The sequence below is a fragment of the Heterodontus francisci genome, unplaced genomic scaffold, assembly GCF_036365525.1.
Source record: "Heterodontus francisci isolate sHetFra1 unplaced genomic scaffold, sHetFra1.hap1 HAP1_SCAFFOLD_996, whole genome shotgun sequence".
Lineage (NCBI taxonomy): Eukaryota > Metazoa > Chordata > Chondrichthyes > Heterodontiformes > Heterodontidae > Heterodontus > Heterodontus francisci.
The window spans coordinates 27,614-52,400 of NW_027141573.1; the positions used below are offsets into that span (position 1 = coordinate 27,614).

The following is a 24,787-nucleotide window of genomic DNA, read 5'->3' on the forward strand; positions in this document are numbered from 1 at the left end:
GTTGTGCTTAAGTCCTGGACTTGGATCTGAACCCACAACCTTATAACTCAGAGATAAGTGCACTACTGACTGAGCCACTGCTGACAGCATGAAGTGGCATGTCAAAAGTTAAAGGCTCATGGGGTTGGGATTCATATATCAGCATGGATAGAGGATTGGTAAAGGACAGAAAGCAGAAATTAGGAATAAACAGTCATTTTCAGGTGACAAGTTGTTATTACTGAGAGCTGCAAGGATTAGTGCTGGGGCCTCAGCTATTTACAATCTATATCAATGATTTAGATGACGGGGCAAGTGTAATGTGTCCAAGTTTGCTGATGATATAAAGCTAGGTTAGGAAGTATCTGCAAAGAGATATAGATAGGTTAAGTGAGTGAGAAATCAGGTGGCAGATGGAGTATAATTTGGCGAAATGTGAAGTTATTTGCTTTGGTAGAAAGAAAGACTTGCATTCACATAGTGTCTTTCATGATCACCGGAGGATTCAAAGCGCTTTACAGCGAATGAAGTACTTTTGAAGTATAGTCACTGCTGAAATGTAGGAGGAATAGAAAAACAGAAATTATTAAATGTTGGCGTTCAGAGGGATTTGGATGTCTTTGTACACAAAACATAGAAAGTTAACATGCAGGTCCAAGCAAGCAATTAGGAAGGCAAATGATACATTAGCCTTGACTGCAAAGGGTTTGGAATATAAGAATAAGGAGGTTTTGCTGCAATTATACAAGGCTTTGGTGAGAATACATTTGGAATACTGTGTACAGTTTTCGTCTCCTTACGAAGAATATATTTGCCTTCGAGTCAGTGCAATGAAGGTTCACTAGATTATTTCCTGGGATGAGAGGGCTGCTCAATGAAAAGAGATTGAACACAATGGGCCTATACTCTCGAAAGATTAGAAGTATGCGAGGTGATCTCATTGAAACATGCTAGATGCTGACAGGGTTTGACAGGGTAGATGCTCAGACCCTGCTTCCTCTGGCTGGAGAATCTAAAACTGGAGGGAGTCACAGTCGCAGGATAAGGAGTCAGCTATTTAGGCCTGAGATGGGAAGAAATTTCTTCACTCAGAGGATTGTGACTCTTTGGAATTATTTACCTCAGCTGTTAAGTATATTCAAAACTGATATCGATAGACTTCATAGAATCATAGAATAGTTACAGTACAGAAGGAGGCCACTTGGCCCATCAAGTCCAAGCCAGCTTTCTGCCAGAGCAGTTTAGCTATTCCCACTCCCCAGGCCATTCCCCGGAGCCCTGCAATTTATTTCCCTTCAGGTGCTTATCCAATTCCCTCTTGAAAGCCATGATTTGACTCTGCCTCCCCTACCCTTTCAGGCAGTGTATTCTAGATCGTATGTTATGTACAGATCATATAGAATACTTCAAAAATGGTTCTAGACTCTGGTTCCAAAGTTTCTCCATTACAGCAAGTTGGAGCTGTAGACTGACAAGTCCCCGGGTCCTGATGGGCTTCATCCTAGAGACTTAAAAGAGGTGGCTAATGAGGTAGTGGATGCTTTGGTGTGAATTTTTCAAAATTCGCTAGATTCTGGAAAGGTTCCATCAGACTGGAAAGTAGCAAATATAACCCCTCTTACTCAAGAAGGGGGGGGGGGTTTGGGGGAGAGACAGAAAACAGGTAACTATAGGCCAGTTAGCTTAACGTCTGTCATGGGGAAGGTGTTAGAATCGATCATTAAGGAGGCTATGGCTGGGCACTTAGAAAAAGTCGGGAATTATCAGCATGGTTTTGTGACAGGGAAATCATGTTTAACCAGTTTATTGGAGTTCTTTGAAGGAGTAACATGCACTGTGAATAAAGAGGAGCCCGTTGACATACTGTACTTGGATTTCCAAAAGGCATTTGACAAGGTGCCACATAAAAGGTTATTGCACAAAGTAGGAGCTCCTGGTGTAGGGGGTAACATATTAACATGGATAGGAGATTGGCTGGCTGGCAGAAAACAGAGAGTATGCATAAATGGGTCCTTTTCTGATTGGTAGGATGTGACGAGTGGAGTCCCGCAGGGGTCCGTGCTGGGGCCTCAACTTCTTACAATTTATATCAATGACTTAGATGAGGGGAGTGATGGCATGGTAGCTAAATTTGAAGATGACACAAAGATAGGTAGGAAAGTATGTTGTGAAGAGGACATAAGGAGGTTGCAGACCGTTATAGGCAGGTTGAGTGTGTGGGTAAAAAATCCAACAGATGGAGTGGGAAAATATGAAGTTATTCACTTTGGCAGGAAGAATAAAAAAGCAGAGTATTGCATAAACAAAGAACGACTGCAGAATCCCGAGGTGCAGAGGGGTCTAGGTTTTCAAGTGCCTGAGTCATAAAAAGTTAGTATGCAGGTATAGCAAGTAATAAAGAAGGCTAATGGAATGCTATCCTTTATTATGAGAGGAATTGAAAATAAAGTAAGGATGTTGCGCTTCAGTTATACAGGGCATTGGTGAGACCACATCTCGAATACTGTGTGCAGTTTTGGTCTCCTTATTTAAGGAAGGATGTAAATGCATTGGTAGGCAGTTCAGAGGAGGTTCACTAGTTTGATAACTGGAATAAACAGGTTGTCCTATGAGGAAAGGTTGGACAGACTGGGCTTATTTTCACTGGAGTTTAGAGTGAGGGGAGAGTTGATTGAAGTTTATAACATCCTGAACAGTCTTGACAAGGTGGATGTGGAAAGGATGTTTCCTCTTTTGGGTGAGTCCAGAACTAGGGGGCACAGTTTTAAAATTAGGGTGCGCCCTTTTAGGACAGAGATGAGGAGAAATTTTTTCTCTCAGAGGGTTGTGTGCCTTTAAAACTCTCAGCCTCAGAAGGTGGTGGAGGCGGTGTCATTGAATATTTTTAAGGCGGAGGTAGATAGATTCTTTTTAGACAAGAGAATCAAAGATTATCGGGGGTAGATGGGAGTGTGGAATTCGAAACACGAACAGATCAGCCATGATCTTATTGAATGGTGGAGCAGGCTAGAGGGGCCGAATGGCCTACTTCTGCTGCTAATTTGTATGTTCGCATGTATGTTTGTAAATAGCTAACTTACCACACAAATGGTTATCAACTCTATAAAATGTACTGTATCTTTTTGTTGTAGTAATTTCAGGTAGACGCATAGTGAATTGGAAAGCATGGCTACAGAAATATTTTTTAAATTGCTGTTATCTGGAGACATTCTGTAAATGCTGTGATTATTGTTGATTCCAATAAGAATGAAGGATTTAGATGACCTGTCTCTCTAGATCAACTAAAGAAAGCCCTCAAAGGAGACTATATGGGCAATTTTCCTACTCACTGTGAGCACTGTGTCCAGTTCTGGTCAGACCCACCCGAGCACTGTGTCCAGTTCTGGTCAGACCCACCCGCGCACTGTGTCCAGTTCTGGTCAGACCCACCCGAGCACTGTGTCCAGTTCTGGTCAGACTCACTGTGAGCACTGTGTCCAGTTCTGGTCAGACCCACCCGAGCACTGTGTCCAGTTCTGGTCAGACTCACTGTGAGCACTGTGTCCAGTTCTGGTCAGACCCACCCGAGCACTGTGTCCAGTTCTGGTCAGACTCACTGTGAGCACTGTGTCCAGTTCTGGTCAGACTCACTGTGAGCACTGTGTCCAGTTCTGGTCAGACCCACCCGAGCACTGTGTCCAGTTCTGGTCAGACCCACCCGAGCACTGTGTCCAGTTCTGGTCAGACTCACTGTGAGCATTGTGTCCAGTTCTGGTCAGACTCACTGTGAGCATTGTGTCCAGTTCTGGTCAGACTCACTGTGAGCACTGTGTCCAGTTCTGGTCAGACCCACCCGAGCACTGTGTCCAGTTCTGGTCAGACCCACCCGAGCACTGTGTCCAGTTCTGGTCAGACTCACTGTGAGAACTGGACAGCGAGATGGCCTTTTTAATCTTGAAGTGAGGCACCTGGAAGTCATTTTACATATGAACATACAAATTAGGAGTAGGAATAGGCCATTTGGCTATTCGAGCCTGCTCTGCTATTTGATAAGATCATGACTATCTGATTGTGGCCTCCACTCTACTTTCCTCTCTCCCTCGATAATCTTTGACTCCCTTGTCGATCAAAAATCTGTCTAATTCAGCCTTAAAAATATTCGATGACCCAGCCTCCACTGCTTTCTGGGGAAGAGAGTTCCACAGACGAGCAACCGTCTGAGAGAAAAACATTTCTCCTCATCTCCGTCTTCAGTGGGGGACCCCGAATTTTTAAACTGTGCCCCCTATCAAGGTTTATGTGATAGTTGATGGTGGAGAAAAGGCAATTAAAGAAAATTACTTTAACTAAATTGCATTGCAATATAAGGCAACAAAGCTGTAAAAGATACTTCTAGGATGACACCTGTAAATGCCAGAATTATCAATAAAGGAACAGACTCCTGCCGAAAGAGTGAACCTCGATTCATTTAAGAACCAATTAGGTTGTGCAATGGGATCATTATAGCTTTGCTGGTGCATAAACTAAGATGGATCGAATGGCCTTCCCTGCAATAATGATCCTTTGCTTCTCTGTCTGAGCTGATCTCAGATTTTGGTTGTACATTAAAGGCATCGTTTTAATACTGGGTTGAGCGAGATACTTAGAAACATGCAAACAGAGAAAGACTGCAGAAAGGAGCAACTTCTTTGCATCACTTTATTGTAGGGAAATTTCTCCAACAAAACTCAAACCTTGAAATCCGTGCAAATAATCACAATGGGGGGGGGGGCCTGTATCTTCTCCAAACAAGGACATTTGTAGCTTCACATGCGAGGACTCAAAGGCGCAAGGCTTACGCTTGTTGTACCTGCTCTGCTGAGAACGGCACAGCAGAGTTATCCAGTAAACCAGATTCTGCCAAAATAGGGAAAAAGGAATAAAATGTTTAAACAGTCCATGAAAGCAATTTATTGAAGAATGAAACCATTTCCTGCCAGTTGCCCTCCAGGTTCAGTTGTCTAACTACTGTTTCCTGATTTACTGTATCTACTTTCACACCTTTTCAACCTTAGCAGCATCCCACACAGTGACCAACTGTCCCACAGAGTGACCACTGATGCCACATAGTGACCATTGATCCCACACAGTGACCATTGATCCCACACAGTGACCATCTGTCCCACAGAGTGACCATTGATCCCACATAGTGACCATTGATCCCACACAGTGACCATCTGTCCCACACAGTGACCAACTGTCCCACATAGTGACCATTGATCCCACACAGTGACCAACTGTCCCACAGAGTGACCATCTGTCCCACACAGTGACCATTGATCCCACACAGTGACCATCTGTCCCACAGAGTGACCATTGATCCCACATAGTGACCATTGATCCCACACAGTGACCAACTGTCCCACATAGTGACCATTGATCCCACACAGTGACCAACTGTCCCACAGAGTGACCATCTGTCCCACACAGTGACCATTGATCCCACACAGTGACCATCTGTCCCACACAGTGACCATTGATCCCACACAGTGACCATCTGTCCCTCACAGTGACCATTGATCCCACACAGTGATCATCTGTCCCAAAGAGTGACCATTGATCCCACACAGTGACCATCAGTCCCACACAGTGACCATTGATCCCACACAGTGACCATCTGTCCCACAGAGTGACCAATGATGCCACATAGTGACCATCTGTCCCACAGAGTGACCATTGATCCCACATAGTAACCTTTGATCCCACACAGTGACCATCTGTCCCACAGAGTGACCATTGATCCCAAACAGTGACCATTGATCCCACACAGTGACCAGCTGTCCCACATAGTGACCATTGATCCCAAACAGTGACCATTGATCCCACACAGTGACCATCTGTCCCACAGAGTGACCACTGATCCCACACAGTAACCATCCATCCCACACAGTGACCATTGATCCCACACAGTGACCATCCATCCCACATAGTGACCATCCATCCCTCACAGAGACCATTGATCCCACACAGTGACCATCCATCCCCCACAGTGACCATTGATCCCCCACAGTGACCATCTGTCCCTCACAGTGACCATTGATCCCCCACAGTGACCATTGATCCCCCACAGTGACCATTCATCCCACACAGTGACCATCCATCCCTCACAGAGACCATTGATCCCACACAGTGACCATTCATCCCACACAGTGACCATCTGTCCCACACAGTGCCCATTGATCCCACACAGTGACCATTCGTCCCCCACAGTGACCATTGATCCCCCACAGTGACCATCTGTCCCTCACAGTGACCATTGATCCCCCACAGTGACCATTGATCCCCCACAGTGACCATTCATCCCTCACAGAGACCATTGATCCCACACAGTGACCATCCGTCCCCCACAGTGACCATTGATCCCCCACAGTGACCATCTGTCCCTCACAGTGACCATTGATCCCCCACAGTGACCATTGATCCCACACAGTGACCATTGATCCCACACAGTGACCATCCGTCCCCCACAGTGACCATTGATCCCCCACAGTGACCATCTGTCCCTCACAGTGACCATTGATCCCTCACAGTGACCATTGATCCCACACAGTGACCATCTGTCCCACAGAGTGACCATTGATCCCACACAGTGACCATCAGTCCCACACAGTGACCATTGATCCCACACAGTGACCATCTGTCCCACAGAGTGACCACTGATGCCACATAGTGACCATTGATCCCACACAGTGACCATTGATCCCACACAGTGACCATCTGTCCCACAGAGTGACCATTGATCCCACATAGTAACCATTGATCCCACACAGTGACCATCTGTCCCACAGAGTGACCATTGATCCCAAACAGTGACCATTGATCCCACACAGTGACCATCTGTCCCACAGAGTGACCACTGATGCCACATAGTGACCATTGATCCCACACAGTGACCATTGATCCCACACAGTGACCATCTGTCCCACAGAGTGACCACTGATGCCACATAGTGACCATTGATCCCACACAGTGACCATTGATCCCACACAGTGACCATCTGTCCCACAGAGTGACCATTGATCCCACATAGTAACCATTGATCCCACACAGTGACCATCTGTCCCACAGAGTGACCATTGATCCCAAACAGTGACCATTGATCCCACACAGTGACCAGCTGTCCCACGTAGTGACCATTGATCCCAAACAGTGACCATTGATCCCACACAGTGACCATCTGTCCCACAGAGTGACCACTGATCCCACACAGTAACCATCCATCCCACACAGTGACCATTGATCCCACACAGTGACCATCCGTCCCCCACAGTGACCATTGATCCCCCACAGTGACCATTGATCCCCCACAGTGACCATTCATCCCACACAGTGACCATTGATCCCACACAGTGACCATCTGTCCCTCACAGTGACCATTGATCCCCCACAGTGACCATTGATCCCCCACAGTGACCATCTGTCCCTCACAGTGACCATTGATCCCCCACAGTGACCATTGATCCCCCACAGTGACCATCTGTCCCTCACAGTGACCATTGATCCCACACAGAGACCATTGATCCCACACAGTGACCATCTGTCCCTCACAGTGACCATTGATCCCCCACAGTGACCATTGATCCCCCACAGTGACCATCTGTCCCTCACAGTGACCATTGATCCCCCACAGTGACCATTGATCCCCCACAGTGACCATCTGTCCCTCACAGTGACCATTGATCCCACACAGTGACCATTGATCCCACATAGTGACCATCGATCCCACACAGGGACCAATGATCCAACACATTGACCATCCATCCCTCACAGTGACCATCCGTCCCTCACAGTGACCATTGATCCCCCACAGTGACCATCTGTCCCTCACAGTGACCATTGATCCCACACAGTGACCATTGATCCCACATAGTGACCATCGATCCCACACAGGGACCAATGATCCAACACATTGACCATCCATCCCTCACAGTGACCATCCGTCCCTCACAGTGACCAATGATCCAACACATTGACCATCCGTCCCTCACAGTGACCATTGATTCCACACAGTGACCATCCGTCCCTCACAGTGACCATCGATCCCTCACAGTGACCATCCGCCCCTCACAGTGACCATTGATCCCACACAGTGACCATCCGTCCCTCACAGTGACCATCTGTCCCACACAGTGACCATTGATCCCTCACAGTGACCATCTTTCCCACACAGTGACCATCCATCCCTCACAGTGACCATCTGTCCCACACAGTGACCATTGATCCCACACAGTGACCATCGTCCCACACAGTGACCATCCATCCCTCACAGTGACCATCTGTCCCACACAGTGACCATCCATCCCTCACAGTGACCATCCGCCCCTCACAGTGACCATCGATCCCTCACAGTGACCATCCGCCCCTCACAGTGACCATTGATCCCACACTGTGACCATTGATCCCTCACAGTGACCATTGATCCCACACAGTGACCATCCGTCCCTCACAGTGACCATTGATCCCACACTGTGACCATTGATCCCACACAGTGACCATCCGTCCCTCACAGTGACCATCGATCCCTCACAGTGACCATCCGCCCCTCACAGTGACCATTGATCCCACACTGTGACCATTGATCCCTCACAGTGACCATTGATCCCACACAGTGACCATCCGTCCCACACAGTGACCATTGATCCCACACAGTGACCATCCGTCCCACACAGTGACCATTGATCCCACACAGTGACCATCCGTCCCACACAGTGACCATTGATCCCACACAGTGACCATCCGTCCCACACTGTGACCATCGATCGCTCAAAGTGACCATTGATCCCACACAGTGACCATCCGTCCCTCACAGTGACCATCCGTCCCACACAGTGACCCTCTGTCCCACACAGTGACCATCGATCCCTCACAGTGACCATTGATCCCACACAGCGACCATTGATCCCACACAGTGACCATCCGTCCCACAAAGTGACCATTGATCCCACACAGCGACCATTGATCCCACACAGTGACCATCCGTCCCACAAAGTGACCATCCGTCCCACACAGCGACCATTGATCCCACACAGTGACCATCCGTCCCACAAAGTGACCATTGATCGCACACAGCGACCATCCGTCCCACACAGTGACCATCCCTCCCTCACAGTGACCATCCCTCCCTCACAGTGACCATCCGTCCCACAAAGTGACCATTGATCCCACACAGCGACCATCCGTCCCACAAAGTGACCATCCGTCCCACACAGCGACCATCCGTCCCACACAGTGACCATCCCTTCCTCACAGTGACCATCCGTCCCACAAAGTGACCATCCGTCCCACACAGTGACCATCCCTCCCTCACAGTGACCATCCGTCCCACAAAGTGACCATCCGTCCCACACAGTGACCATCCGTCCCTCACAGTGACCATCCATCCCACACAGCGACCATCCGTCCCTCACAGTGACCATCCGTCCCACAAAGTGACCATCCGTCCCACACAGTGACCATCCGTCCCTCACATTGACCATCCGTCCCACAAAGTGACCATCCGTCCCACACAGTGACCATCCGTCCCTCACAGTGACCATCCGTCCCTCACATTGACCATCCGTCCCACACAGTGACCATCCGTCCCACACAGTGACCATCCCTTCCTCACAGTGACCATCCGTCCCACAAAGTGACCATCCGTCCCACACAGTGACCATCCGTCCCTCACAGTGACCATCCATCCCACACAGCGACCATCCGTCCCTCACAGTGACCATCCGTCCCACAAAGTGACCATCCGTCCCACACAGTGACCATCCGTCCCTCACATTGACCATCCGTCCCACAAAGTGACCATCCGTCCCACACAGTGACCATCCGTCCCTCACAGTGACCATCCGTCCCTCACATTGACCATCCGTCCCACACAGTGACCATCCGTCCCTCAGTGACCATTCGACCCACACAGTGACCATCCGTCCCTCACAGTGACCATCCGTCCCACACAGTGACCATCCGTCCCTCACAGTGACCATCCGTCCCACACAGTGACCATCCGTCCCTCACAGTGACCATCCATCCCACACAGTGACCATCTGTCCCTCACAGTGACCATCCGTCCGTCACAGTGACCATTGATCCCACACAGTGACCATTCGACCCACACAGTGACCATCTGTCCCTCACAGTGACCATCCGTCCCACACAGTGACCATCCGTCCCTCACAGTGACCATCCGTCCCACACAGTGACCATCCGTCCCTCACAGTGACCATCTGTCCCACACAGTGACCATTGATCCCACACAGTGACCATCGTCCCACACAGTGACCATTGATCCCACACAGTGACCATCCGTCCCACACAGTGACCATCCGTCCCTCACAGTGACCATCCGTCCCACACAGTGACCATCCGTCCCTCACAGTGACCATCTGTCCCACACAGTGACCATTGATCCCACACAGTGACCATCGTCCCACACAGTGACCATTGATCCCACACAGTGACCATCCGTCCCACACAGTGACCATTGATCCCACACAGTGACCATCCGTCCCACACAGTGACCATTGATCCCACACAGTGACCATTGATTCCATGCAATGACCATCCGTCCCTCATAGTGACCATCCATTGGTCCACGTAGTTGCCCCCAATGAAAGCTATTAAACTCTTCCCATCAAACCAGTCTATCCCCTCAAGCCTGGAATTTTCCAAGCCCTGACTTACTATGCAGACCCCCCGATGTCTTGAACCTGAGTCCACAATCTCCTCTGCACCCCGGCCTCCCAGTCTTTCTTATCTCATTACCAACCCCCCACAACCGCAGCCCCGGCCTTTCCCATCTTCCCAACCCCGACCTCTAACTGGTTTGCACAATTGCTTCCTCCCTTCCTCCTCTCCACTCCCCAGTCACAGCAGATTGGTGCCATCCTTTCCTACCAGCCTGTCAATCTGACTGGGAAATGCACTTCTCAGTTTCCCAACCATCAGGCCTCAGTAAATCTTGTGGCCGGAGTCCCTACAGAATATATGATTCAATAGGAAAGCCAGTTTATTCTGATCCTGTTCTCACACAATATTCACACAAATAGTTATTGCCCAGTGCTCAGCAGTGGGATCCCTGGCTGATTTCCCCAGCCTAATCCAGGAGCATGGAAGCAAATTCAAGCCTTTGTCCTGCTACTCGGGCAGAAACCAGCTAAACCTCCTGGTCTGAATTGTCCAGTATTATATTGGGAGACGTCTTCACCCCTGAACTATCTTAACTTTGATGCTGAAGTGCTGCTTAATCTCCAGTGGGCTTCGGTTCACTCTCTTTAACTGTGTCTGCTTTTGGAATTCTTTTGAACCCACCTCTCAGACGTAAGTAGGTCAGAAATTCTATCAGTGTCTGAAGGGCATTTTCATCAAGTGAATTCAGTGGATTACCTTAAAACAAGAGAAGATAATGTCAGACATTCCAACACTACAAGTCCTTACTTCTTTTTGTCAGTCAAGAATGCAGTTTTAACAGTGCAGCTCACAAAAATTCTGCATAATCAGCACCATAGTCTAACACTAACACAAGGAGAAAAAAACACAACACTATCTATGAATGCTCAGTGCTATTCAGAGCCTTTATCTTTCAAGGGCTGTGTATGTGAAACTTTCTCTTCAGATACAAGCTTTGCACTGACACCTTAAACAACATCATGACTCAAAGCAGCTTTGTCAGAACCTCAAAATGTTCATTCATTAATGAATGAAGTCCTGGATCCTCTTTTTACTTTATTTAGTTTTTTAAAAGTTTTAACACTTTACTAAAGTCATTTTAATGTTCCCAAGCTTTTTAAAGCATTTTGAAAATAAGTGTTAATCTTTTAAGTTTTTGGAGTTATTTAAAGTTTAATGTGACAGACTGGGCCTCAACAGGAATTTCCCTCAATCTTTCAGTCCCTCAGACGCACATATGGGGTGTCCCTCAGTCCCTAAAAACTCCAGTCCCTACCTATTGTAAGGAGAATTAGGTTCCCACTCTGGGGTTTCGGGGCTGTGGATATGAGGTTCCAAGATTACACATACACTTATACAAAAGCACAGTCACAATATCATTGAACCATTCTTACTGAAACTTGCTGAAAGTGATTTATAATTGTCATCGAAGGTATCTCTCTTTCCAGCGAGCCCCCCCTTGTCAGTCAGTGACCTGTGACCATTCGCAGCATCTGAAAAGAAAGGATAGAAGAGCTCAATCACTCAGTAATACACAGATAACCAGCTTCACTCACCTAATATATCAAATACAATAATTTCATGGCAGCACTATACTCCCAATATTAACCAGTCAATTCACTTTGCAGTTGCTGATGGGACCCAGATATCTTTTTTAATTTCAATTATCTAGAATTTGTAATTTTTTCTTGATGTTCCCAGAAGACATCTACCTGACACAGCAGGGTCAGCCCCCCCCCTTCCCAGCAGGGTCAGCCCCTCCCCTTCCCAGCATCTCAGTTCCACCCCTTCCCAGCACAGACAGCCCCTCCCCTCCTAGCCCCACCCTTCCCAGCATAGCTAGCCACTCCCCTTCCCAGCAGTCAACCCCTCCCCTCCCAGCACAGCCAGCCCTGCCCCTCCCCAGCATGTCAGCCCCCCTTCCCACCAGAATCAGACCCGCCCCTCCCCAGCACAGTCAGCCCCTCCACTTCCCAGCACAGTCAACTGCGCCCTTCCCAGCACAGTCAGCCCCGACCCTCCCCAGCACAGCCAGACCCACCCTTCCCAACACAGTCAGCCCCGACCTTTCCCAGCACAGTCAGCCCCTCCACTTCCCAGCACAGTCAGCCCTGACCCTTCCCAGCACAGTCAGCCCCACCACTTCCCAGCACAGTCAACTGTGCCCTTCCCAGCACAGTCAGCCCTGCCATTCCCAGCACAGTCAGCCCTGACCCTTCCCAGCACAGCCAGACCCACCCTTCCCAGCACAGTCAGCCCCCGACCTTTCCCAGCACAGTCAGCCCTGACCCTTCCCAGCACATTCAGCCCCTCCACTTCCCAGCACAGTCAATTGCGCCCTTCCCAGCACAGTCAGCCCTGCCCTTCCCAGCACAGCCAGACCCACCCTTCCCAGCACAGTCAGCCCCGACCCTTCCCAGCACAGTCAGCCCTGCCCTTCCCAGCACAGTCAGCCCTGACCCTTCACAGCACAGCCAGACCCACCCTTCCCAGCACAGTCAGCCCCAACCCTTCCCAGCACAGTCAGCCCTGACCCTTCCCAGCACAGCCAGACCCACCGTTCCCAGCACAGTCATCCCCTCCACTTCCCAGCAGAGTCAACTGCGCCCTTCCCAGCACAGTCAGCCCTGACCCTTCCCAGCACAGTCAGCCCTGACCCTTCCCAGCACAGTCAGCCCCGACCCTTCCCAGCACAGTCAGCCCTGACCCTTCCCAGCACAATCAGCCCTGCCCATCCCAGCACAGTCAGCCCTGACCCTTCCCAGCAGTCAGTCCTGCCCTTCCCAGCACAGTCAGCCCCGAACCTTCCCAGCACAGTCAGCCCCGACCCTTCCCAGCACAATCAGCCCTGCCCATCCCAGCACAGTCAGCCCTGCCCTTCCCAGCACAGTCAGCCCTGCCCTTCCCAGCATAGTCAGCCCCTTCACTTCCCAGCACAGTCAAGTGCGCCCTTCCCAGCACAGTCAGCCCTGCCCTTCCCAGCACAGTCAGCCCTGACCCTTCCCAGCACAGTCAGCCCTTCCCTTCCCAGCACAGTCAGCCCCGACCCTTCCCAGCACAGTCAGCCCTGCCCTTCCCAGCACAGTCAGCCCCAACCCTTCCCAGCACAGTCAGCCCCAACCCTTCCCAGCACAGTCAGCCCCGACCCTTCCCAGCACAGTCAGCCCTGCCCTTCCCAGCACAGTCAGCCCCGACCCTTCCCAGCACAGTCAGCCCTGCCCTTCCCAGCACAGTCAGCCCCGACCCTTGACAGCACAGTCAGCCCCGACCCTTCCCAGCACAGTCAGCCCTGACCCTTCCCAGCACAGTCAGCCCTGACCCTTCCCAGCACAGTCAGCCCCGACCCTTCCCAGCACAGTCAGCCCTGCCCTTCCCAGCACAGCCAGCCCCGACCCTTCCCAGCACATTCAGCACTGACCCTTCCCAGCACAGCCAGCCCCGACCCTTCCCAGCACATTCAGTACTGACCCTTCCCAGCACAGTCAGCCCCTTCACTTCCCAGCACAGTCAATGCGCCCTTCCCAGCACAGTCAGCCCTGACCCTTCCCAGCACAGTCAGCCCCGACCCTTCCCAGCACAGTCAGCCCTGCCCTTCCCAGCACAGTCAGCCCTGACCCTTCCCAGCACAGTCAGCCCTGCCCTTCCCAGCACAGTCAGCCCCAACCCTTCCCAGTACAGTCAGCCCCGACCCTTCCCAGCACAGTCAGCCCCGACCCTTCCCAGCACAGTCAGCCCTGACCCTTCCCAGCACAGTCAGCCCGGACCCTTCCCAGCACAGTCAGCCCGGACCCTTCCCAGCACAGTCAGCCCCGACCCTTCCCAGCACAGTCAGCCCTTCCCTTCCCAGCACAGTCAGCCCTGACCTTTCCCAGCACTGTCAGCCCCGACCCATCCCAGCACAGTCAGCCCCGGCCCTTCCCAGCACACAGCCCTGACCCTTCCCAGCACAATCAGCCCTGCCCTTCCCAGCACAGTCAGCCCTGATCCTTCCCAGCACAGTCAGCCCTGACCCTTCCCAGCACAGTCAGCCCTGACCCTTCCCAGCACAGTCAGCCCCGACCCTTCCCAGCACAGTCAGCCCCGACCCTTCCCAGCACAGTCAGCCCCGACCCTTCCCAGAACTGTCAGCCCTGACCCTTCCCAGCAGAATCAGCCCCGCCCCTTCCCAGCAGAATCAGACCCGCCCCTGCCCAGCAGAATCAGACCCACAGGAGAGGGTAAGTGCAGGTGGGGTTGAGTGAGGAGAGGGTGAGTAAGGGAGAGGGAACATGCCAATGGGGAAGTGATCAGTGTGTGATGGAGAAAGAGAGGGAAAGGGTGAGGAGAGAGTGAGAGAGAATGGGGACGAGGGCATGTGAGGCAGAGGGTGAATGAGGGAAAGGATGAGGAAGGATTAGGTTGGGGTGAGAGGAAGAAGGTAAGTGAGGAAGAGGGTGAGCAAGGAGAGCATGATTGAGATAAAGGGTGAGGGAGGGTGAGATAGACAGCGGGTGAGGAGTGAGTGAGTGATATGGTGAGTGAGGGGGTTTGAGGGTGAGCAGAGGTTGTGGGGGAGTGATGGTGAGTGAGGAGAGGGCGTGTGAGTGATGAGTGTGTGTGAGTTAGAGGTTAGATAAGGTCTGGAATGTGGAAAGGTTGAGTGTGAGTGAGGGTGAGTAAAGGAGGTGAGTGAGGGAGGTAGAGGTTGAGGGGAGGTTGAGGGTGAGTGAGGGAGAGGACGTGAGGGAGAGGACATGAGGGAGCAGTTGAGTGAGTGCGGGAGAGGGTGACTGAGGGAGGGGGTGAGTGAGAGACAGGTTGAGGGTGAGTGAGGGAGTGGGTGAGTGAGTGAGGGAGGGAGTGTGAGGGACAGGTCAGAAGAGGTTTAGGGTGTGAGGGACATGAGTCCATGAAGGAGAGGGTGAGGGACGGAGAAAGTGAGGAGAGGTTGTGCATGTGAGGGAGAGGACAAGTGAGGGAGCAGTTGAGTGAGTGAGGGAGAGGGTGAGTGAGTGAGGGGGTGGGTGAGGGAGAGGGTGAGTTAATGAGGGAGAGGGTGAGAGAGTAAGGGAGGTGAGTGAGGGAGAGGGTGAGAGAGGGAGAGGGTGAGTGAGTGCGGGAGAGGGTGAGTGAGGGAGTGGTGAGGAGAGGTTGAGCGTGAGTGAAGGAGAGGGTGAGGATGAGTGAGGGAGAGGGTGAGTGAATGAGGGAAAGGGTGAGTGAGTGAGGGAGAGGATGAGTGAGTGAGGGAGAGGATGAGTGAGTGAGGGAGAGGGTGAGTGAGCGAGAGGGTGAGTGAGGGAGAGGGTGAGTGAAGGAGAGGGTGAGTGAGGAAGAGGGTGAGTGAGGGAGACGGTGAGTGAGGAAGAGGGTGAGTGAACGAGAGGGTGAGTGAGGGAGAGGATGAGTGAGCGAGAGGGTGAGTGAGGGAGAGGGTGAGTGAGGGAGAGGGTGAGTGAACGAGAGGGTGTGAGGGAGAGGGTGAGTGAGGGAGAGGGTGAGTGAACGAGAGGGTGAGTGAGGGAGAGGGTGAGTGAGGGAGAGGGTGAGTGAACGAGAGGGTGAGTGAGGGAGAGGGTGAGTGAGCGAGAGGGTGAGTGAAGGAGAGGGTGAGTGAACGAGAGGGTGAGTGAACGAGAGGGTGAGTGGGGGAGAGGGTGAGTGAGGGTGAGGGTGAGTGAGGGTGAGGGTGAGTGAGGGAGAGGGTGAGTGAGAGAGGGAGTGAGAGAGAGGGTGGGTGAGGGAGAGGGTGAGTGAACGAGAGGGTGAGTGAGGGAGAGGGTGAGTGAGGGAGAGGGTGAGTGAACGAGAGGGTGAGTGAGGGTGAGGGTGAGTGAGGGAGAGGGTGAGTGAGCGAGAGGGTGAGTGAGAGAGAGGGTGAGTGAGGGAGAGGGTGAGTGAGCGAGAGGGTGAGTGAGGGTGAGTGAGGGTGAGGGTGAGTGAGGGTGAGTGAGAGAGAGGGTGTGAGGGAGAGGGTGAGTGAGCGAGAGGGTGAGTGAGGGTGAGGGTGAGTGAGGGTGAGGGTGAGTGAGAGAGAGGGTGAGTGAGGGAGAGGGTGAGTGAGCGAGAGGGTGAGTGAGGGTGAGGGTGAGTGAGGGAGAGGGTGAGTGAGCGAGAGGGTGAGTGAGGGAGAGGGTGAGTGAGCGAGAGGGTGAGTGAGGGTGAGGGTGAGTGAGGGAGAGGGTGAGTGAGCGTGAGTGAGGGTGAGGGTGAGTGAGGGAGAGGGTGAGTGAGCGAGAGGGTGAGTGAGGGTGAGGGTGAGTGAGGGTGAGGGTGAGTGAGAGAGAGGGTGAGTGAGGGAGAGGGTGAGTGAGCGAGAGGGTGAGTGAGGGTGAGGGTGAGTGAGGGTGAGGGTGAGTGAGAGAGAGGGTGAGTGAGAGAGAGGGTGAGTGAGGGTGAGGGTGAGTGAGGGAGCGGGTGTTTCCACCTTGGCAGTTTTGGCCGTCCCTGCTCCCCTGATCTGCATATTTAAAGGGATCTCGCTGATTTTAAACGGCTTTCTTGTGTCCTGCGATTTAAAGCTGCGGTTGATCAAATCATGGGACTGCCCCCGCCTTCATTTTAACTGCTCCTCCTCCCAGTGGCCAAATTCCTTAAGGCTGGGAAGTTAAAATCGAGGCTGTTATATTTTAGGAACAGTTAATACAAAGTTTAATTCTTTTCTAATCCTATGGAATTGGTTGTCAGAAATTGCAGTTTGCTTCATCATCTGTAGACGATCACTGTGAGAATATGAATCTATAAAAAGGGAAACAGCAAAACTGTGTGAATTTACACTATAGTTCCAATAACGTAGTATGCTGGAGTCCAGAAACACCTAAGCTGCTCATTCATTCATGTATCCTCTTATTGTTTGGAAAGAAGGCAGCGATGAACTTTACTGTTTTCTGCGTCTATGCTTCTTGTAAATGGGACAGGACAAAATCTGTCTCAAATCAAAATGAGATATTCCAAACATATCTTAAAACCTTCAAATCCAGGAAAATAAATTAAAAATAAAATCTGAACAAACAACTCTAACCAAACCCTCTGACCACAGCTGACTCAGCTACACAGGGAGATACAGGGAAGACTGGAAGAGCTATAGTGATAGGTGATTCAATAGTCAAGGGAACAGACAGACTTTTCTGCAGCCGCAGATGTGAATCCAGGATGGTGTGTTGTCTCCCTGGTGCCAGGGTGCAGGATGTCACTGAGCGGCTGCAGAGCATCCTGAGGGGGGAGGGTGAACAGCCAGCAGTCGTGGTCCACATTGGTACCAACGACATAGGTAGAAAGAGGGATGTGGTCTTGCAGTCAGAATTTAGGGAGCTAGGGAAGAAATTAGCAAGCAGGACCTCAAAAGAAATAATCTCTGGATTATTCCCAGTACCACATGCAAATGAGTATAGAAATAGGAGGATAGAGGAGATGCATGCATGGCTGGAAAGATGGTGCAGGAGGGAGGGCTTTAAATTCCTGGGACACTGTGACTAGTTCTGAAGGAGATGGGATCTGTACAGGCCGGACAGGTTGCACCTGAACAGAACTGGGGCAAATTTCCTTGCGGGCCAATTTGCTAGTGCTGTTGGGGAGGTTTTAAACAAACGTGTCAGGGGTGTGGGAACTAGGAGATAATACAAGAGAGGAACACCAAGGTGCACAGAGAATTGGGAGAGACAGATTGTGCAAGAGTAGGAAACAGTAAAGTATTAGGTGGGGTCAGCGTAAGAGGGGAAGTAATAAAGTCTAAATTAGGGTTACTGTGCATGTATGTGATTGCTCGGAGTGTGGTAAACAAGGTTGGTGAGCTGCAGGCGCAGATAGCCACGTGGAAATTAATGTTGTGGCAATAATGGAGACCTGGCTGAAAGAAGAGAAGGACTGGGTACTAAATATTCCTAGATGTAAGGTGCTCAGGAAAGATAGGAAAGGAAGGAAAGGGGAAGGAATATTGGTATTGATTAAGGAGAGCATTGCAGTGCTGGAGGGAAAGGATGTCCCAGAAGGGTCAAGGGTAGAATCTATTTGACTAGAGCTGAGGAACAAGAAAGGTGCAGTTACATTGCTCGGTGTAGTCTATAGACCACCAACTAGGGCAAAGATGTAGAGGAACAAATTTGCAAGGAAATTACAGCGAGGTGCAAGAATTATAGTTATAATGGGGGACTTTAATTATCTGAATATAGACTGGGAAAGTAATAGTGCAAAGGGCAGAAAGGGGCACAAGTTCCTAAAGTGTATTCAGGAGAATTTTCTACAGCAGTATGTTTCCAGTCTGATGCGAAAGGAGGCACTGCTGGACCTGGTTCTTGGGAATGAGGTGGACCAAGTGGATCAAGTGTCAGTAGGAGAGCATTTAGGGGACAGTGATCATAGTATCATAAGGTTTAGATTGCCAATGGAAAAGGACAAGGAAGAATCCAGAGTAAGAATTATTAACTGGGGGGAAAGCCAACTTCAATGGGGTGAGAATGGATCTCAGCCAGATAAATTGGAATCAAATAAAAGCAAAATACTGCGGATGCTGGAAATCTGAAATAAAAACAGAAAGTGCTGAAAATATTCAGCAGGTCGGGCAGCATCTGTGGAGAGAGAAACAGAGTTAACGGTTTAGGTATGTGACAGACAAAACTGGACAATGGGCTGCCTTTAAAGAAGAGATAGTTCGGGCACAGTCAAGGTATATTCCTACAAAGGGTAAAGGTAGGGCAAACAAATCCAGAGCCTCCAGATGGCAAAAGAGATGGAGATTAAGATGAAGAAAAAGTGTGCTTATGACAGATGCCGGGTGGAAATTGCAACCAAGAACCAGACTGAATATAGAAGGTTCAGCGGGGAAGTGAAAAAGCAAATATGAGAAGCAAATAAGAGAAGTAAAGAGAGAGCATGAAAAGAGACTGGCAGCTACAATAAAAAGGAATCCAAAAGTCTTCTATAGGAATATAAATAGTAAAAGGATGGTAAAAGGAGGAGTGGGGCTGATTAGGGACCAAAAAGGGGATTTGCACATGAAGGCAGGAGGCATAGCTGAGGTATTAAATGAATACTTTGCAGCAGTCACTGAAAAAAAACTGGGCGTTTTTCTCTTCTTTTTGCGGAAGATGCTGCTGCACAGGTCATGGTGAAAGAGGAAGTAATTCAGACACTTGAAGGGTTTAAAACTGATTAGGAGGAGATAGATAGGCTGTCTATACTCCAAGTTGATAAGGCACCAGGACCGGATGTGATGCATCCAGGAAACTGAGGGAAATGAGAATGGAAATTGCGGAGGCACTGGCCATATTTTCCAGTTTACCTTAGATTTGGAGATGGTGCCAGAGGACTGGAGAATTGCAAATGTTACACCCTTGTTCAAAAAAAAAGGGTGCAAGGATAAGCCCAGCAACTGCAGGCCAGTCAGTTTAACCTCGGTGGTAGGAAGCTTCTAGAAACGATAATTCAGGACAAAATTAATAGTCACTTGGGAAAATGCAGATTAATTAAAGAAAGCCAGCATGTATTTTTCAAGGGCAAATGATGTTTAACTATCTTGCTGGAGTTTTTTGAGGAAGTAACGGAGAGGATTGATGAGGGCAATGCTGTTGATGTGGTGTACATGGATTTTCAAAAGGCGTTTGATAAAGTGCTGCACAACAGACTTCTGAGCAAACTTATAACTCATGAAATAAAAGGGACGGTAGCAACATGGATACAAAATTGGTTGAGTGACAGGAAACAAGGAGTACTGGTTAATGGATGTTTCTCAGACTGGAGGAAGGTTTGTAGTGGAGTTCCCCAGGGATCAGTGTTGGGACCCTTGCTTTTCCTGATATATATTAATGACCTGGAACTTGGTGTACAGGGCACAATTTCAAAGTTTGCAAATAATACGAAACTTGGAAGCATTGTGAACTGTGAGGAGGATGGTGTAGAACTTCAAAAGGACATAGACAAGTTCGTGGAATGGGCGGGCAAGTGGCAAATGAAGTTCAATGTAGAGAAATGTGAAGTGATTCATTTTGGTAGGAAGACAATGTAAAATAAAGGGAGTGCAGAAGCAGAGGGACCTGGGTGTATATGTGCATAAGTCATTGAAGGTGGCAGGACAGGTTGACAGTGCGGTTAATAAAGCATACAGTATCCTGGGCTTTATTAATAGGGGTATAGAGTACAAGAGCAAGGAAATTATATTAAACTTGTATAAACACTGGTTCGGTCTCAACTGGAGCATTGTATCTAGTTCTGGGCGCCACACTTTAGGAAAGATGTGAAGGCATTAGAGAGAGTGCAGAAAAGATCCACGAGAATGGTTTCAGGGATGAGGAACTTCAGTTACATGGATAGATTGGAGAAGTTGGGTCTGTTTTCCTTAGAGAAGAGAAAGTTGAGAGGTGATTTGATAGAGGTATTCAAAATCATGAGGGTACCAGACAGAATAGATAGGAAAAAGCTGTTCCCAATTGTGAAAGAATCAACAATGAGAGGGCACAGATTTAAGGCAATTGGCAAAAGAAGCAATGCCGACATGAGGAAAACCTTTTTCCTGCAGCGGGTGGTTCGGCTCTGGAATGCACTGCCAGACAGTGCGGTGGACGCAGGTTCAATCGAGACATTCAAGAGGGAATTGGATTGTTATCTGAAAAGGAAGAATGTGCAGGGCTACGGGGAGAAGGCGGGAGAGTGATGGTAGGTAAATTGCTCTTTCGAACAGCCAGTCCAGACATGATGGACTGAATGGCCTCCTTCTGTGCTGTAACAATCCTGTGATTCTGTTAATTCATACAGAGCAAACTACAACCTTCCTACACATTCAAACATACAATGACAGGATCTTGGAGTCATCGACCTGAAACTTTGACTCTATTTCTCTCCCCACAGATGCTGCCTGACCTGCTGAGTCTTTCCAGCATTTTCTGTTTTACTTCAGATTTCCAGCACCTCCAGCATTTTGTGCTTTGCAGTAGTGTTAGCTTGGCTCTGAGATAGCATTGTCGGCTATGAGCCACAACATACTGTGCTCAGGCATCACTTCAGGACTTGAGCACATAAACTAGGCTGACATTTCAGTGTCATGCTGAAAAGGTGCTGCACTGTTGGAGGGACTGTCTTCAGTGATAACCTAAGACTCTCTCTGTATTGCACTATTTAAAGGGGAGAAATTGTCCTGGTGTCCTAACCTCAATTAGCAGATTATCCAGACATGACTTTGTGGATCTGCTATATTTTCCCACCTTACAATACTTCAAAATAATTCACTGACTGTTATGAAGACACTGTAAGGTGCGATATAAGTATAAGTATTCTCTTTTTTTTTCTTTTAGCTATAAGGATGTACATTATAGAGCACTGGATTATACTGTTTCCTATAGCACCCATGCAATGCTTCAGGATGATTCAGACTGGGGTCTGAGGCAGTGACAGTATTACTCACGTGGGCCCAACAGGTATCCAGCACTGTTCAATGTCCAACCTCTCTTGTCTTTAGGCTGAAAAACAGGTTTTACAGGTTAACTTTACTGTTCTTTTCTTTTTCCTAAGGCAGACATAATTTTCTGTTTTTTTCCACCAATTTACTGTTTCCATTCAGTTGCACCAACACAATTGAGACCACGCCCCTCTAGAGAGACCAACCTGACAGGAAACCCACTCTCCAGAGAAACCCCTTACCACCATTACAGTTCAACTCTACAGAGTCCAACTCCAGAGAGAGATCAACTCTACAAAGCCCAACTCCAGAGACAGATCAACTCTGCAGAACCCAACTCCAGAGAGAGATCAACTCTACAGAGCCCAACTCCAGAGAGAGATCAACTCTGCAGAGCCCTACTCCAGAGACAGTTCAACTCTACAGAGTCCAACTCCAGAGAGAGATCAACTCTACATAGCTCCACTCCAGAAAGAGATCAACTCTGCAGAACCCAACTCCAGAGAGAGATCAACTCTACAGAGCTCAACTCCAGAAAGAGATCAACTCTGCAGAACCCAACTCCAGAAAGAGATCAACTCTGCAGAACCCAACTCCAGAGACAGATCAACCCTACAGAGCTCAACTCCAGAAAGAGATCAACTCTGCAGAACCCAACTCCAGAGAGAGATCAACTCTGCAGAACCCAACTCCAGAGAGAGATCAACTCTGCAGAACTCAACTCCAGAGAGAGATCAACTCTACAGAGCCCAACTCCAGAGACAGAACAACTCTACAGAGCCCAACTCCAGAGAGAGATCAACTCTGCAGAGTCCTACTCCAGAGACAGATCAACTCTGCAGAGCCCAACTCCAGAGAGAGATCAACTCTGCAGAGCCCTACTCCAGAGAGAGATCAACTCTGCAGAGCCCAGCTCCAGAGAGAGATCAACTCTACAGAGCCCTACTCCAGAGAGAGATCAACTCTGCAGAGCCCAACTCCAGAGACAGATCAACTCTGCTGAGCCCAACTCCAGAGACAGATTAATCTATAGAGCCCAACTCTAGAGAGAGATCAACTCTACAGAGCCCAACTCCAGAGAGAGATCAACTCTACAGAGCCCAACTCCAGAGAGAGATCAACTCTGCAGAGCCCAACCCCAGAGAAAGATCAACTCTGCAGAGTCCAACTCCAGAGATCAACTCTATGGAGCCCAACTCTAGAGAGAGATCAACTCTACAGAGCCCAACTCCAGAGACAGATCAACTCTGCTGAGCCCAACTCCAGAGAGAGATCAACCTATACAGCCCAACTCTAGAGAGAGAGATCAACTCTACAGAGCCCAACTCCAGAGAGAGATCAACTCTATGGAGCCCAACTCTAGAGAGAGATCAACTCTACAGAGCCCAACTCCAGAGAGAGATCAACTCTACAGAGCCCAACCCCAGAGAGAGATCAACTCTGCAGAGCCCAGCCTCATAGAAAGAGATCAACTCTACAGAGCCCAACTCCAGAGAGAGATCAACTCTATGGAGCCCAACTCTAGAGAGAGATCAACTCTACAGAGCCCAACTCCAGAGAGAGATCAACTCTACAGAGCCCAACTCCAGAGAGAGATCAACTCTATGGAGCCCAACTCCAGAGAGAGATCAACTCTACAGAGCCCAGCTCCAGAGAGAGATCAACTCTGCAGAGCCCAGCCTCAGAGAAAGAGATCAACTCTATAGAGCCCAGCTTTAAAGAGAGATCAATTCTGCAATGGAGAACTATTACAGAGAGACCCCTTCGACAGTAGCCTCTTCCCACAGACAGACCACCTCTACAATAAGGCCCACCTCCAAACAGTGGACACGTTACACATCAGGTTTTGCCACGAGTGAGTAAGTAAAGATCTTTACTCCAACAGTGAGGATCCCACATGATTAAAAACTCAACTAACCCAACTAAGTGTCTCTGCTAGCAATGGAGATAGTCTGGGACCACAATGAATTTCTAGTCATGCTCTAAAGATTGAGAACCCAATATTTATGGGGAGGCAGGGAAGGTGCAGATTTAATATCAAGGCCAGAATATTCCATTGGTACAACAAGAAAGGGAGAGTTTTAGATGGCCTATCAGAGTAATTGGGAAAATCAGTGACCTGATACCATTAATATGTCACTGACGGAGAAGCAAGAAAATATTCCCATTTTCAAACATTCTCATCCACTCCTTTCAGCTGTTTTGTTTTAAGTGACATTAAGCAGAGGCAGAGGAACATCAGTCACAAACTGATCTGCTGCTCCTACAGAAAGCCTTGCTCCCACCTCAACACTGACTCAAATTCAGCCCCATCAATACTCCATTGAAGAATAAATATAATTACCATAATAACTAATCCAAAACATTCGGTCACTAAGCCACAGAGGATCAAAGACATACAGATCAAGGTCCTGCCTTTATACATCTAGAGAGAAAAGAAAAAATATTACATTTACGTCTGTGTTAAAATGAGAGGAGCTTCATCGTCATCTGAGCTTTGCATCAGGGTTGGTTCAGACCTCGAATTGTGTTGGATCATACGGTGAATGTGAGATGACCTCTCACAGAGTGATTGTCCATAGCCCCTTCCTGTGTCACTGACTCGGTCCCATTGGCCAGAGTTTCTACTTCCTTTGCCGGAATTATCACCAAATTGTATCAGTTTCATTTACAATTGTTGTTAATCAAAGAAAAACATTTTAAAGCATTTTTACCATCAGAACTTCAATTTCTAATTTAAATCAGTTACTGGTTTTGCTTTAAAGCTTA

The 24,787-nt window shown here is 49.2% G+C and overlaps 1 protein-coding gene across 1 annotated transcript; it reads right to left on the reverse strand.

Annotated features, from left to right (window-relative positions):
- Positions 1-4,792: 4,792 nt before the first annotated feature.
- LOC137364040 (galanin peptides-like) lies at positions 4,793-24,443 on the reverse strand. Its single transcript, XM_068027504.1, has 5 exons — positions 24,363-24,443; positions 22,025-22,079; positions 12,048-12,146; positions 11,296-11,370; positions 4,793-4,854 (listed from the first exon to the last, which is right to left on the reverse strand). The coding sequence occupies exons 1-5, from the start codon at positions 24,441-24,443 to the stop codon at positions 4,793-4,795; spliced, it is 372 nt and encodes a 123-aa protein (XP_067883605.1).
- Between the last annotated feature and the right edge of the window lie 344 nt (positions 24,444-24,787).

What these genes read in the sequence shown, in the direction of transcription:
- LOC137364040 (XM_068027504.1), bottom strand. Translation starts at nt 24,443, where the DNA reads ATGTATAAAGGCAGGACCTTGATCTGTATGTCTTTGATCCTCTGTGGC. An exon ending in TGGATACCTGTTGGGCCCAC is followed by an intron (nt 12,147 to 22,024) that starts GTGAGTAATACT and finishes CTTTCTTTTCAG; the next exon opens with ATGCTGCGAATGGTCACAGG. An exon ending in GACCTACTTACGTCTGAGAG is followed by an intron (nt 4,855 to 11,295) that starts GTGGGTTCAAAA and finishes CTATTTTGGCAG; the next exon opens with AATCTGGTTTACTGGATAAC.